This window comes from Rhinatrema bivittatum, chromosome 1 (genome assembly GCF_901001135.1).
Source record: "Rhinatrema bivittatum chromosome 1, aRhiBiv1.1, whole genome shotgun sequence".
NCBI lineage: Eukaryota > Metazoa > Chordata > Amphibia > Gymnophiona > Rhinatrematidae > Rhinatrema > Rhinatrema bivittatum.
Genome location: NC_042615.1, coordinates 50,520,320 through 50,535,541, shown reverse-complemented (window position 1 = coordinate 50,535,541; position 15,222 = coordinate 50,520,320). Strand labels below are relative to the sequence as shown.

The 15,222-nt window shown below is 44.6% G+C and overlaps 1 protein-coding gene across 5 annotated transcripts in view; it reads right to left on the bottom strand.

The window, feature by feature from the left end:
- The window catches only part of ARHGAP10 (Rho GTPase activating protein 10), a 626,731-nt gene that overhangs the window by 384,523 nt on the left and 226,986 nt on the right, over positions 1-15,222 (bottom strand). For all 5 annotated transcript variants that reach the window (XR_003857144.1, XM_029604362.1, XM_029604453.1 and 2 more), the window contains 2 exons: positions 12,930-13,040; positions 1,502-1,606 (listed from right to left, as the gene is read on the bottom strand). Coding sequence is in view for 4 of the 5 variants with exons in the window: in XM_029604362.1 (XP_029460222.1) it covers positions 1,502-1,606; positions 12,930-13,040 (216 nt within the window). In the remaining variant the exon portion in view is untranslated. The remainder of the gene's footprint in view (positions 1-1,501; positions 1,607-12,929; positions 13,041-15,222) is intronic.

Sequence of the window (15,222 nt, the reverse complement as noted above, 5' to 3'; positions counted from 1 at the left end):
TTACAGCCCAGTGCTGAGTCAAATATGGGGGCAGATAAAACGCCCCAGTATATCATGGTGTGATTTTTCCACCAGAAATACCAGCCAATAACCCCCTAGTGAACCCAGACACTGTCGGCACCCCCATACATCACCTCCTAAGGCACAGCGCTGTAAGGGAACACTCCAGAGAGCATGGGGTACGTACAAAAAAAAACCCATTAATACTTTTCATTTAAAAATAAGGAGAGGGCCTGGAACACTCCTCGGAGTCCCCTCTGAAAGAAGAGGGAACCCCCCTTCAGATCAGACCATCACTTGCAGCATCGATCGCGATGGAGCTCAGTCTGCGATAGCCAGACGACAGCCAACACTGAAAGGGCCTCTCACTTAACTACTCCCACCGTCACAAAACTAAGTAAGCTGGGAGCACTGCTGTGCAGATCCTCAGCAGAGCCCCACACCAATAAAAAGGAACAAAAACCTAAAATAAATAAATATATGCAGTAATATCACACACACACAAAAAAAAAAGTTAAGGATCCCAGATTTAAGTATTTTAAAGAACCTAGCAAAAACTGCTGCTTTCCAGTAAATTGGCCAAGTGAAAAGAGAGGCAATATTCCCACAGTGAGCCTTCAGGGCCACTAGATGTCAGGGTTTAATGCCTCATTCCATTTAAAGTCTGTGCTACAGGTTCAGCTCCTCGAGCAGGAGATGGCAGTGTTCACTTACGATTGGTTTTCTTTGCTTCGTCTGTGAATGAACTCAAAGACGGCCAAGCCAGCTCTGAGATGTCACTGAGCAAAGGCGCAGCCTGACGCCTTACTGCGGTGTCACCTTCCCAAAGGGGCGGCACACATGACCCCCATCATGTCCCTTTGTACCGCAGTTCCATCATGATAACAAGATGCCATGGACGCACAAGGAAACAGACTATAACTGCACAAGCTGGGCCATCCTTGGGCAGGAGGGGGGCAGGTTGGCAAATCAGGGCAACTGGCCCAGGTCCCGTGTTCTTGCGGTAGCCCCGCCTCCAACACCTGACATCACTTTCTCGGCAGCGCTGGTGGACCAGGAGCTGAGGTGGAGATATCAGTGCTGGGCTAATAGGTACAGTGCCCACCCCCACACCCCCTCACCGCCACCACCTAACTGGCTCTTCAATCTCATGGGAAGCCCACACCCTGCCCGTCTGGTCTGCTCATTTCCCTCCCTGCTGCAATACTGTACAGCCTACGAGATCTCAGTGTTCCCTTTGCTTATGTTCCTCTCTGCTTGTCCCATGTATTCTTTAATCCCAATACTGATTGTATCCCCACCACCTCCACAGAGAGGATATTCCATACATCTTTCATGCTTTCTGTGAAAAAAAAAAAAGTTTCCTTAAATTATTCTACCCCCTTCCAGTTTCACATCATGACTTCTTCTTTTACAACTTCTCTTCCACTGAAACATACCAGACTCTTGGGTATTATTCACACCACTGAGGTCAATAAGAGGACTCTTTCAAATGACTCACATTCTGAATGTTGATTTGTAGCTCCATTTTATAGTGGTTGAAGTCCTTTGCCAGTTCATAGCCCTGGTGATAAAATGTGAAGATCCCTTGAAAGAACGCCAACATCTAGAATGCAAGACAGAAGGAATTACGGCACATCCCATCAGATCCTGTACAGCACTGTGGGGTCTACACTTAAGCCCCCTTCCTGTACCCCTTTAAAATGCCGAAGCAGACTTGAGATGCTCATTGATAAGCAATGCCAACAATCAGCAGGCAAGAGACCTACCGCAATGCATCCAGTCTTCATATGGAATAATGATCTCCCTGTACCCATTGTTGATATTAGTTAGGGGCCCAACATTCAAAGATACCCGGTTAACTAAGGGGATCATTTTCTGTCCCTATCACACACGAAAAGGGACTTTTCACGTGCGATAGCTAGATAGGGACGGAGTCGGGGCAGCATCGGGACTGGAAGAGGAGTCGGGGTGGCATCGGGGCGGAAACTTCGCTGGCGGCAATAAGGTAAGACCCGTTATCGCCGCCAGTAGCGCCCCTTTCACGGTGGCGCTATTGGGTGCGAACGCCTGCAGCGATAACACCGTGGTGGTGCAATCGCTGCTGACTTTCGCAGGCCCGCCCCCCCCCCGCCACCGCGGGATTCAATAAGAGGTGCGTTGTAAGAAAATCCAGGCCTAAGTTAGCCGGATATAACTTATCTATCTCACTTACAGGCCGATACAGTAAGGAGCGGTAGGAAGAGCTGCGTTAGTGCCGGGCGCACCCGCGGTTGCCGCACGCACAGTCCGGCTCACCTACCGCTCGATCCTGTATGTAAATAGCTTGCAAATGCAAGCCGCGTCCAAGAAGCGTCCGTGAAGCGTTAGGCCCGCGCAACCCATTTTACTGTATAGAGCGCTATACAGTATCCTGGGTCACTGGCCTAACGCTTCACAGACTCGCTGGTACCTGTCATTTCAAATGACATTTGAAATGACAGGTACCAGGAAGTGGACGGTTCTCCTACGATCGGGATTGCCAGTCCTCTCTCCCCTCCTCCCGAAGCAAGGCGCAGGGAGGAGGGGAGAGAGTACTGGTGAAACGACATGTAAAGTGTAAAGCAACGAAGCGACTTACTTTTCTTGCAGCCCTCCTCCGGAGACGGACATTGGCGGAGACGGACTGCAGCTCCCCTGCCTCCCAGGGGGCAGCCGGCGGCGAAAGTGGCCCCGCCGGCGAAGATGGATGCCTGCATGGGCGAAAGCGGCCCCTGTGCGTGCAATTGGGCCGCTCAAGACGTGACGTCACATGCCGTGACGCCAAACGTCGTGACGTCACGCCTTGAGCGGCCCAATTGCACGCACAGGGGCCGCTTTTGCCCGTGCAGGCATCCATCTTCGCCGGCAGCTGCCTCCGGGAGGCAGCGGAGCCGCGGTCCGTCTCTGCCGATGTCCGTCTCCGGAGGAGGGCTGCAAGAAAAGTAAGTCGCTTCGTTGCTACTTTTTTTTTTTTTTTCGGTTTTATTTTTTTATTTTTTTGCTTTTTCGATTTTTTCCGCTTTCATTGCTTTGGGAGGAGGGGAGAGAGGACTGGGGCTGCCCCAGAGACCAGCACCCATGGACGCGGCCAGGGCAGGTGAGTGGGGGCTGGGGGAAAGTTTGCCGCCTACCCTTACCCCTGCCTCTAACGCAGGGGTAAGGGTAGGCGGTAAGTTAGCAGGTTAAACGCGCGGCAAAACTGCAGGTTAAAAAAGCGATAGTCGGGGCGCTCGTTACTGTATGGGAGGGAATAGCTAATTCGACTGTTTATATCTAATATACATGCCGCGGACGGAAGGGGTTACCCGGTGATTTAAAGAGGCGGTAAGAATGGGTTAAAGGGGATAGTGTCTCGCGGGTTGGACTAACGCGGCCGAAAAGTGAGTAGAAAGCGGGTTAGGAGCAGGGTAACCGCGGGCGCACTTTACTGTATTGACCTGTTAGAAAAGGGATATTCAGCGGCATGGCTATGCCACTGAATATATCCGGATAAGTTCTAGTTAGCTGGATAAGTTATATCCAGTTAACTTTAGACCTGCTATTAAACAAGTCTAATTCATTCCATTAACTTGACCGGACAAGCCCAAATATCAGCACTTATTCAGCTAAGTTAAGTGGATAAGTAGTTCCTCCCCAATCTGCCCACATGTTATCCGGATAACTACTTAGCCAGATAAGTACTTATCCAGCTATGTGGTGACCACTAATCACAGCCAGATATTCAGTGACTGCCACTTAGGTGGATAAGTTGCTAATTAACTGACTAAGCAGAACTGAATATTGGTCTCTAAGAATACATGTAATTTATTTTTATAAATGAGTCTATGAAAAATACATCATATATATCTTAAAATAGATTACTAGAAAACCTTATTACCTGGACCATGGATAATGTTTACCTTGATTTTAAAGTACATTTTTCCTTGATCAGTTTTAGTCTGACCCTCTGCTTTTATCAATTCCATTTTTCTTGTTCAGGGTTTGGCATCAATCTACAATGATCCTCATATTTATAAAAGCATTATCACATCCACTCTATTGCTGGACCCCTCCTATGGAACTCTATTCCACAGGAATTAAGATTAGAAGCCGACATCAAATTTTTGATTTTTGTGAAACTATTGTAAACCACTTCGTTCAATCATGCAATGGTGAAACGGTATATAAATGTGTAAGTTAAATAAATAAATAAATAAATAATTTAAAAAGAGGATTAAAAAACTTGGCTTTTTAAACAAGCCTACCAAGAGCTGTTAGCATAATTATCTCATACTTCTGATTTTATACCAAGGTAATGCATATTTTTATTTTTATTATACTATCTCTACTCTAACTATACTTCTTCTCTAAGGGGGTCATTTTCAAAGGAGTTACGCATGTAAATGTGACATACTATCGTAGCAATTTTCAAAAGCTATTTACTCGAGTAAAGTGCACTTACTTGAGGAAATCCTATGGACAATTCAATGGCATATATTGTAGCAATTTTGAAAAGCCCACTTACTTGAGTAAAGTGTATTTACTCGAGCAAAAACCAGTTTTGCTCGAGTAAATGCTTTTGAAAATCTGGCCCTAAGTGTTTAAATTTTGATTATTTAGCCTACTATTTAGTTTGCTATGTTAATTATTTATATTATAAAACAATGTATTTACTGCCTTTCTTCTTTGGAAATGGAAATATTTTTAAATGAATATTTGCAAACTACTGTAAACCGATTTGATATGCCTGCATGAAAAGTCGGCATATAAAAATTATTAATAAATAAATAAAGTTGCCAAGTTCCTCCCATTCTACGTACTCCTTTTTTGCCACTAGTACTCTAGATGACTTTCCACAAAACTAGCCAATCAATGCAACTTCCCCCAGGCTGTATCCCACTAGCTGAGTTCAGGTCAATCTCTCCCAAAGTGATATAAAAGATTCTCCAGAGAATCAAGCAATCCATTTTCCCAACAGCCCCTGCAACCTAAGCAAAACCTAGCCCTCTGGCTAGTCAACATAATAAATTCTATGTTAACCAAAGAGTCAGTGATCAAACCCATACTGAAGAAACCAGGTTCTGATTCTAAAATAATCAATAACCATTGCCAGGTCTCCAGCCTTCCCTTCTTTACATAAGAAATGCCATACTGGGTCAGACCAAGGATCCATCAAGTCCAGTATCTTGTTTCTAGCAGTGGCCAACCCAAGTCACAAGTAACTGGCAAGTACCCAAACATTAAATAGATCCCAAGGTATTAATACTGGTAACAGTGGCTATTCCTAATTGATTAATAGCAGTTTATAGACTTCTCCTCTAGGAACTTATCCAAACCTCTTTTAAACTTAACTAAACCAACTATCTTAACCAAATCCTCTGGCAATGAATTCCAGAGCTTAATTGTGTGTTGAGTGAAAAATAATTTTCTCCAATTTGTTTTAAATGTGCTACTTGCTAACTTCATGGAATGCCCCCTAGTCTTTCTATTATCTGAAAGAGTAAGTAACAGATTCACATTAACCCATTCAAGTCATTTCATGATTTTGTAGACCTCTATCATATCCCTCCTCAGCCATCTCTTCTCCAAACTCAACAGCACTAACCTCTTTAGCCTTTCCTCATAGGGAAGCTGTTCCGTGTCCTTTATCATTTTGGTTGCCCATCTCTGTACTATATCTTTTTTGAGACATGATGACCAGAATTGTACACAGTATTCAATGTGTGGACTCAACATGGAGCGACACAGAGGCGTTATGATATCTACCATTTTACTCGCCATTCCCTTCTTAATTCCTAACATTCTGTATGCTTTTTTTGACTGCTGCAGCACACTGAGCCAATGATTTCAATGTTTTAAGTACTATGATGCCTAGGTGGTGGTTCCTAATATGGAAACTAACATCAATTAACTACAGCAAGGGTTATTTTTCCCTATATACATCACCTTGCACTTGTCCACATTAAATTTCATCTGCCATTTGGATGCCCAATTTTCCAGTCTCACAAGGTCCTCCTGCAATTTATCACAATCCGCTTATAATTTTGTGTCATCTGTAAATTTGATCACTTCACTCATAGTACCCATTTCCAGATCATTTATAAATACATTAAAAAGCACCGGTCCAAGTACAGATCCATGAGGCACTCCACTGTTTTACTTTTTCCACTGTGAAAACAGACCATTTAATTTTTTTCTCTGTTTCCTGTCTTTTAGCCAGTTTGCAATCCACAAAAAGACATCGCCTCCTATCCCATGACTTTTTAGTTTTCTTAGAAGCCTCTCATGAGGGACTTTGTCAAACACCTTATGAAAATCCAAATACATTACATCTACCAGTTTACCTTTATCCACATGTTTATTCACCCCTTGAAAAAAATGTAGCAGATTTGTGAGGCAAGACTTCTCTTGGGTAAATTTATGCTGGTTGTATCCCATTAGATCATGTCAATCTATATGTTCTGTGATTTTATTCTTTATAACAGTTTCCATGATTTTTCCCGGCACTGAAGTCAGGTTCATCTGTCTATAGTTACCTGAATCACCTCTGGAGCCCTTTTTATATATCGGAGTTATATTGGCCACCTTCCAGCCTTCAGGTACAACAGATGATTTTAATGATAGGTTACAAATTACTTGTAGTAGGTCTGAAATTTCATTTTTTTGTTCTTTCAGAACCAGGGATGTATACCATCCAGTCCAGGTGATTTGCTACTCTTCAGTTTGTCAATCTGGCCTACTACATCTTCCAGGTTTACTGTGATTCGGATCAGTTCATCTGAATCGTCACCCGTGAAAGCAATCTCCGAAAAAGGTATTTCTCCAATATCCTCCTCAGTAAACACCAAAGCAAAGAATTAATTTAGTCTTTCCGGGGTGGCCTTATCTTCCTTAAGTGCCTCTTTAACCCCTCAATTATCTAACGGTCCAACTGACTCCCTTACAGGTTTCTTCCTTTGGATATATTTTTAAAAAAGACTGTATTATGAGTTTTTGCTTCTACGGCCAACTTCTTTTCAAATTCTCTTTTTGCCTGTCTTATTAATGTTTTACATTTAACTTGCTAATGCTTATGTTTTTTGCTATTTTCTTCAGATGGATCCTTCTTCCAGTTTTTGAAGGAAGATCTTGTAGCTAAAATAGCCTCTTTCACCTCACCTTTTATCCAAACAGGCAATTGTTTGGCCTTCCTTCCACTTTTCTTAATGTATGGAATACATCTGGACTGCGCTTCTAAGATAGTATTTTTTAACAATGTTGTACACTCTTAACCTTTGTAGCTATTCCTTTCAGTTTGTCCTATTTTCCTCATTTTATCAAAGTTTTCCTTTTGAAAGTTTAGTGCTAGAGCCGTGGATTTACTTATTGTCCCCCTTCCAGGCATTAATTCAAATTTGATCAAGTGTCCCCACCACCATTACCTCTCTTACCAAATCCTGCTCTCTACTAAGAATTAGATCTAAAATAGCTCCTCCTCTAGTTGTTTCATGAACCAATTGCTCCATAAAGCTGTCATTTATTCCAACCAGGAACTTTATCTCTCTAGCACGTCCTGATGTTACATTTACCCAGTCAATACTGAGGTAACTGAAAGCTTCCATTATTACTGCACTACCAATTTGGTTAGCTCCCTAATTTCTCTTACCTTTTCATCATCCATCCCATCATTTTGGCCAGGTGGACAGTGGTATACTCCTATTGCTATACTGTTCTCCAACACACATGGGATTTCTATCCCTAAGATCCACATTAGTAGAAAAGTAGTCTACCTTCAACTCCTAGACTTCCTAGAAGAGGCCAGCATCCTTCACACATACCTGAATCCAGATTCAGGAAAGGCCGTGGAACAGAATCTATCCTGTTATCATTAACCAACATCCATCTATTTGCTGACCAAAGTGGTGACTTCCTTCTAACCCTATTAGATCTTTCTGCCACATTGATACTGTCAATCACCTGCTCCTCACTCACTGCCTAAAGGACAGAGTATAGCTATTTGCATATTCGTGGATTAAGGCTTTTCTCTGTCATTATTAGTGAATCAATAGGAAAAATGTATTTGGATAACTGATAAGGTAAAGATTAGATTGTGTGATACATGTATTGTGTATCTTTACCTGCCTTTGTTTTTTGTTAAGTTACTCCTGAATCTCTCTTCTAATGTTGTTCCCCAACACTCCCACAAGGGAATGTCGATCACCCCAACTGGCCCTTCTTTTCTCCCCTCCACTGTCTTCTACCAGATTATGTTCTTATCATGCACTAGAAGTCGGCCATTTAGCTACTCAGATGCAAAACTATGGAAGAAACCACCGCAAGACACATGCCTTGAACATTTTACCTCACCTTCCAAAAAAATAAACCCCCCAAAACATCAAAGCTTGGCTGTTCATCCAAGACTTCCCCTAGACTCCAAATCAGAGACTCTGCCATCTACTAGTTGACTACCCAAACTCTTCCAGATCACTTATTTAAACTTACTTATATTCTGCTACTTACTAAACATAGTTCAGTGCAGATAACACCACATACATTCAAAAATATTCTAAAGAGAAATGGCAAACAAATCCATAACACCCCTAAAACAAGATAAAAACCATTAAAATTAAATAAAACTAAATTTGGTCTGATGTTTAAGCTCACGTACCGATGGAGCAAAAAAGCACAGGCATTGGAAGAGCACAGTAGGCGAGCCATTTTGATAAAGATCTAATTTCACTCTCAAAAATCTTACTAAACCAGCATATGAGGTGCAGATATGAAACCCCCTCAGAACACCTTAAAGGACCTGCCACAGCTATCTGTACCGGTCCTCCTTAAGTCCCAAACCAGCAAGGGATTCTGGGCTAGGGTGGATCCCGGGAACCTGGGATAAAAGAGGGATGAGTGGGCCCCAGGTGGTAGACAGAAGCCTGGAGAAAGTGAACATAACTGAACTGTAAGTTGTAATTACCACGTTTGTTTTGCTGACCCGCATGAAAACAGCAAAGTTGTTTGTTTTCTTACTTTTCACCAATAATGAAGTTTATAAAGATTTTTTTCCAAGAGTCCAGCCTGTTCTCTGGCTAGATCTGACCGCTCAGTAGCACACAGCAGTGTTTCCCAACCTTTTTCAGCCCAAGGCACATTAACGTAAACAAAAACAAATTTGTGGTACACCAGGCCCCTCCCCTGCCTCTGCTCCTCGTCCTTCCCCGACCGCACAACACATACCTCATTGATCCCAGCACATTATTAATAATAAAAACCAAGTATGTTTTTACTTTATATTTATTAAGTTTGCTTAAACCGTGGCCCTCAGTTCCATTGCCCCATTTCATTCCTCCATGGAGGGAAAAGGAGATTATTATGATGGAAAGGAAGAACAAGGGGAAGGCTATGATGGGGCAATGGAACTAAGGGCAACAGAAGAGGGCGGGGCAGAGAGACAGAGATAGGAAGGATTTCATGTCATACAAGAACACTGCAGAGACTTAAAATGGTTTTCTTCCTTGCCCCTTTCTATTTAGTAGCATTCACTTACTTATGTGCAGGTTGTGAGCTCTACTGTCTGCTGCCCTGCTCTTGGCCTCCTCCAACTGCCACCAGCAGCAGGGCCGGTGCAAGGGTCTGTAGCTGAGAAGGTTTTATGGATGTTAAATCTCCAAGTCAGAAACCGTGAAATTGATTATATATCTTTAGATATGGACCCCTCAACAACACATGCTCTCTAGTATTTAAAGAACTGAAGCCATCTGCTAAGAGTGGTTACCTGGTTAGCTTCGACAGTCACATTTATTGGATGAAAATGAATGCTATCCATTAGAAGAACGGGGATTTGCCCCTTTCTAGTACTTTTATGGGGCACTATGGACTTTTCAAATGGAAAGAAAGTTTACATTTGCAGTCTCTGCTTCACTTAAAATTAAATGAAAGAAATAAGTAAGGAAAGCATGCAGAGGCATGGCTATGGGAATGCTTTCCAGCATAGTTATGGGACAGGTTTGCATGGAGTCATTGGGATCTCGGATTAGCTACCCACAAGTCTATGATTCAGAGGAGGAGTCTGCTTTGACCCAGAAGACATCTCATACTCCAAGTTTCTTAACAAAATGGGTAAAGCCATAGGAATCAATGTTCACCAGGACATGGATCCACGTATGGAAGTCATCAGAGCCCAGAGACATCCCAGTTTATAAAGATTATGAAAGACCTGCTAACAAGAATGTGGGATAATCTAGATCGCTAGAAAATTAGACTTCAAGTATAGGGTACAACAGACTCCAGGGTTCAGGGAGCCCATCAGTCTGTGATCATGGAATCAGCCCTGAAGTGACATAAGAAGACCCGCATCTTCTCAAACACTGCACGTGGTGAAGACCCTAGACTGCCGGACCTTAGGAAGAAAGTGTTCCAAGACTCCATGCTGAATGCCCCCATCGCAACCTATCAACTCTACATGGTACAGTACTTACATGACTGCATGAGAAGTTGAAACCACTGGCCAACACTCTGGAACGGGAGCAAGAAGGATATCATCAGGCTCCACTGGATACAGAAGAGTATCAGTGTCATTTCATACGGTCGATGTACAACCACTAGAACTTGGGTCATGGTGACCACAGCACATCAACTGGCCTGGCTCAGGACCAGCGGTCTGCAAGATGATGCCCAAGAGACGCTAGCTGATGTTCCCTACGCAGGGACAATTTCTTCAGGGATAAAGTCAGAGTAACGGTTGCCCATATTAAGGAACAGTCCCTTTCAGTAGCAAAGGATCAAGCATCTGAGCCACAACATCAGTTCTTCTCTTTTAAGCACCCCGTCTTTCAGAGTCACCCTTCCATTTTTTCTAGCGTTCTGAGCCCCACCATCTCCACTGCAACAGCAGCTTCTGGTACAAGAACGCTCTTGTGACTCACAAAGAACATACCAGCAGACCCACCCAAAGTTAGGCCCAGTTTTTATAGGTCCATCCCCTTGAGATGTGACCCCCTCTAGCGGAGGGGAGGATCCATTTGTTTTTGACTGAGTAAGGATACTGCTTCTGTTTTCCCCCAAACTCCATCTTCTTCCCAGCATCCAATCTGGAGCTGTCTCACGCGACTCAGAAAAGATTCAAAGTGGAGTCACTTCCCCGTCAGCAGGCGACAAACCTGGTTCCAGCCAAGGAATGTGACTAGGGGTTCTACTCCCACTACTTCCTTATCCCCAAGAAATCAGAGCGTTTGAGGCTTATCCAGAATTTATAAAGAAAAGAACAAGAAGAAGTTCAAGATGAAAGCCCTCCACACAATTCTTCCCTTTATTCAGCCAGGAGATTGGATGCATGCTCTGGACTTGAAGGATTCATACGTTTACATCCTCATCCCCCCGTTTACATTGGAAACTCTTCAAGTTTGTGGTGGAAAAGACTCATTATCAGTACAAGGTCCTTCCATTCAGTCTCTCAGTGGTCCCGAGTTTTCACAAAGTGTTTGGGGGAGACAGTAGCGCACATACGTGGCCAAAAGATCTGTGTCTTTCCGTATCTGAATGAGTGGCTAATGACGGAGCCTTCTCAGGAGAATCCGTTAGACCTCAGAGACAGGAGAGGGGAGAAAAGACATTATGGGTGTTGGGAAGACCGGGGGGGGGGGGGGGGGGCTGCTGGGCAGGAAAGGAGAGAGGGGGTAAGGTGGACATTATGCTTGTAGGGGTAAGTTGAATCATTGTACAGGAGGACCAGCTAGTTGCAACACTGGAGGCAGGCCCCTTCCACAGTCTGCTGTGACATTAGAAGCATCCCTCTCCTCCTTCCCCCTCCCCGGATGGCCATGAAATTAAAAAGAACACCTCCCCCCCACACACACACATCCACCCACCCCTGTAACCCAGACCTGCTCTAGCCCTACTAGATCCAAATTGGCCCTGCTTAAAAAAAAAACAGAGAAGACCACAAACGTAAGGTTTCTGTATGAGCTTGCACAGGTCTGCAGCGGATCTGTATGCGATCCACGTGGAAGTGGCATGCCAGACCTGTCCCTCTTATGAGGCTGTCAATGGATGCTGAACTGAAGTAGTGAGAGGACCATGCCCTGTGGTACACGCACAGCCTTCAGGATCATTACTCACAGCATAGAGGTTTATTCCCCTCGCCCACATTCAATTCCACTGTCTGGTAAAATCCCTGTGGCTGAAGAGACAGGAAGCAACCTTTAGCAAAACTGGCCCTCCTGCTGCACCGGGTGCAGTCAAGCAGGAGTGACTGAAGGAGCAGCGTAGGAAAAAGGCACATTTCCAAGATCACAGGCATGGACTCCACAGCACGCCTCGATCTGTCTGGTTTATACAATCAGAGCTAGAAAAAGGAAGAGGAGAGAGAGAGGGAGAGCGGAGGCTGGAAAGGGAGACTGAAGCAGAAGTGTAGGGAAAGACAACAAAAACTGGGAAACACACAAGAGTAACGGAGGGAAGACAGGAGAAAGAGAAATCAGCATGGGATGGAAGAGAAAAAGACACAGGAGTAAGAAGGGAAGACTGAGGAGAGGAAACATGGGGGCAGAAGAAATGGCGACGGGGCGGAAGGAGAGGATGGGCAAAGAGTGCGGGGGCAGAGGGAACAAAAACAGAAGCAGTGGAAGCAAGAAAAGAAGCTGGCGAGGAAAGAGGATGGCGCTTGGGTGTCTTACTGGATAATGCGATTATACTAAGCTTACACAGATCGCGAGCAGGGTCATGGGACAGTCCAGGAGCAGTCCCAGTGTCAGGCAGACAGGAAAGTCCCTTTGCGCTCCGGCACCTCTGCACACCCTCAGAAAAGCTCTAAACCCCAGCAGCCCCTCGCCACACAGCACGGTTAGGGCCTCCCGTTACTTAACATTCTCTACGGCACAATTTCTTTTAAACAATTTTTTTTCCAGCCATCAAGTGCATAGCACAGTTCATCTGAATCGCAGAGTTCAACTCACAGGTTCCACAAACTCAAACTTCTTCCGTTCCTGGATTTCCTGCAGCTTACACACGTATTCCAGGGACAGCTCGTAAAAATGCTGACGATTCTGCTCCACCTGGCCGTCGGCCTGAAAAAAAAAAAAAAGCAAAGCTCTTTGAGGCGTCGGAGACGGCAGGCCCTTCTCCCCTGATATTTATTCCATCCGCGTGGCAATGATGGCATAACGACGCAGCAAATGAGGGCAGATAAAGGCCGGTTTGCCCAGCAAGGTGACAAGTTTCCCCTGAATCCTAATCTCTCCCCCCCCCCCCCCATCTCCTTTAAATAATGCAGCCATGCTTTGCTGCCCCCCACAGATATAATGATGCTATTATGAGCGCTGGCCTTGGAGGTTTTGCAAAACAAGGTACATTATTTACATTTTCTACCTCATCTCCCCCCCCCTTTCCAATTTAAAATCCTTCAGCCAAATCATGCAAATACTTTTTCCAGGGGTCACTTTTCAAAGCACGAATTTGGCCAGCTCGGTTACGTTGATGTCCAAGCAATGTAGCTACCTCAGCTCAAGCACCTTGCGCTGCTGGCGTACCCGGACCGGCCAGCCAAGCCTACTCTCCACCTCCCAAGCCACCTCCCAGGCCACCCCGCTTTATTTTTTTTTTTTTTGTGGCCAGCTAAAATGTATTTGCCTACTGAATCTCGGAGGCTTAGATTTTAGCTGTTCTGCAGCCAGGTAAGTTCTTACTTATCCCCCCCCCCCCCCCCCCCCCCCCACGTATTTCCTGGCTGTGAAATGGAACTCGTTAATGTCAAGAAGTTCAAAGGACTTCTCTTTATTTACATTTAGCCTGCACTTATAAAGCCTGTGGTCATTGCTTGAAATTATTAAATCTGGAAATACATTTCTGGCGATACTGAAGTAGTTTTATTTGCTCAAGTAATCCTGGCTGTTATTCTTTCTTCTGCATTTCCCCTACAGACACAACAAGGGAAAATCCCTTTGGCCCATAGGAAAATTAGTTCTTACCTGTTAATTTATTTTATCTTTCTGATTTTTATATTCCACTTTTCGGCAGATTACATTCAGGTACTGTAGCTATTTCCCTGTCCCCGAAGGGTTTACGATTTAAGGGCCTAATTCAGTAAGGCATTTTCCCCTCAGACAGAGAATGGGAGAAATGCCTTAGTGAATCAGGCCCTTAAGTTCGTACCTCTGGTACTTAAAGATTATTATTATATTATTATTATTATTAACTTCATTCCTGGAATCTTGGGAGCACCTCCTGAGCTTGAGGCCTGATATATTTGTACTTCCTTTGCCCCTCTCTCGTCAGGACTGCTGATGGATCCTAAACCAATGCTGCCGCTCTTAGGTACTCCCTGCAAGGTGGGGAAGAGCGGGTTTGAAAGCACGGCCATTATTTCTTAAAGTGACACAGTCAAACTCATTTTTTAGCTAATTAACGTACTCTCGCTTAATCGCTAAGCAAGCTCACGCCTTAGGGGGGGAGATGGGTGGGTGTGGGTGACATACGTTATATTTACACCCTCCGGATGTACGAGAGGGGCTACAGAACGGAGTTCAGTGCTGTACTGCTATTATAACCTGGCCCTAGGGAGAAGCTAGTAGCTGACTATCTGGGACGTCAGCTAGAACGGGGAACAAGGAATGGGGTAGAGTCAATACCAGGAGCGGCAATCATGGCCCAGGCTGACATTCAGGACTCCGGGTATTGCAGCTCAGCACATCCACCCTCTTTCTCCTTCATCTAAATCAGGGACGCGCTAATGTCTTTACCGTGATATACAGGAATGTTTGTGTTACGTGCAATGCTTTGCTGCACCTAGCTTAGCACTGCAAGGTGGGGCTCTACAACTTTTGTATGCCGAACTTTATGTTTAAATTAACAGACTTACCAAAATGAATCCTGCATGCACAGGGTTGCAGGGTCTCACCCTCGCAGCCAACTTCCTGCCTGCCTGCTTCAGACTGGCTCTGCAGCTGCTCAGGCAGGAAGGCAGCGGTCTGAAAAATACTCAGAACTGCCAGCAGCTTTTAGTAAGTTTTGTATTAACACAAAACAGAACGGTAGATTTCTTTCACCTGAGAATGGCGGTGCCGCAGCGTGCAGCTCCTGCACCACAGGAGCCAAGCTCAACACCCCCAACAGCACACTGGCTGCCAAGCTGCTGCTTTCCTCCACAGGAACCATACTGTTTGCATATAGTGTCTTCAGCTGAGCTCACCCTGCCCTCTTTGGCTTTTGGCTCATAGCATGTATGCTTTTCTGAGGTATCATGTTCCTACG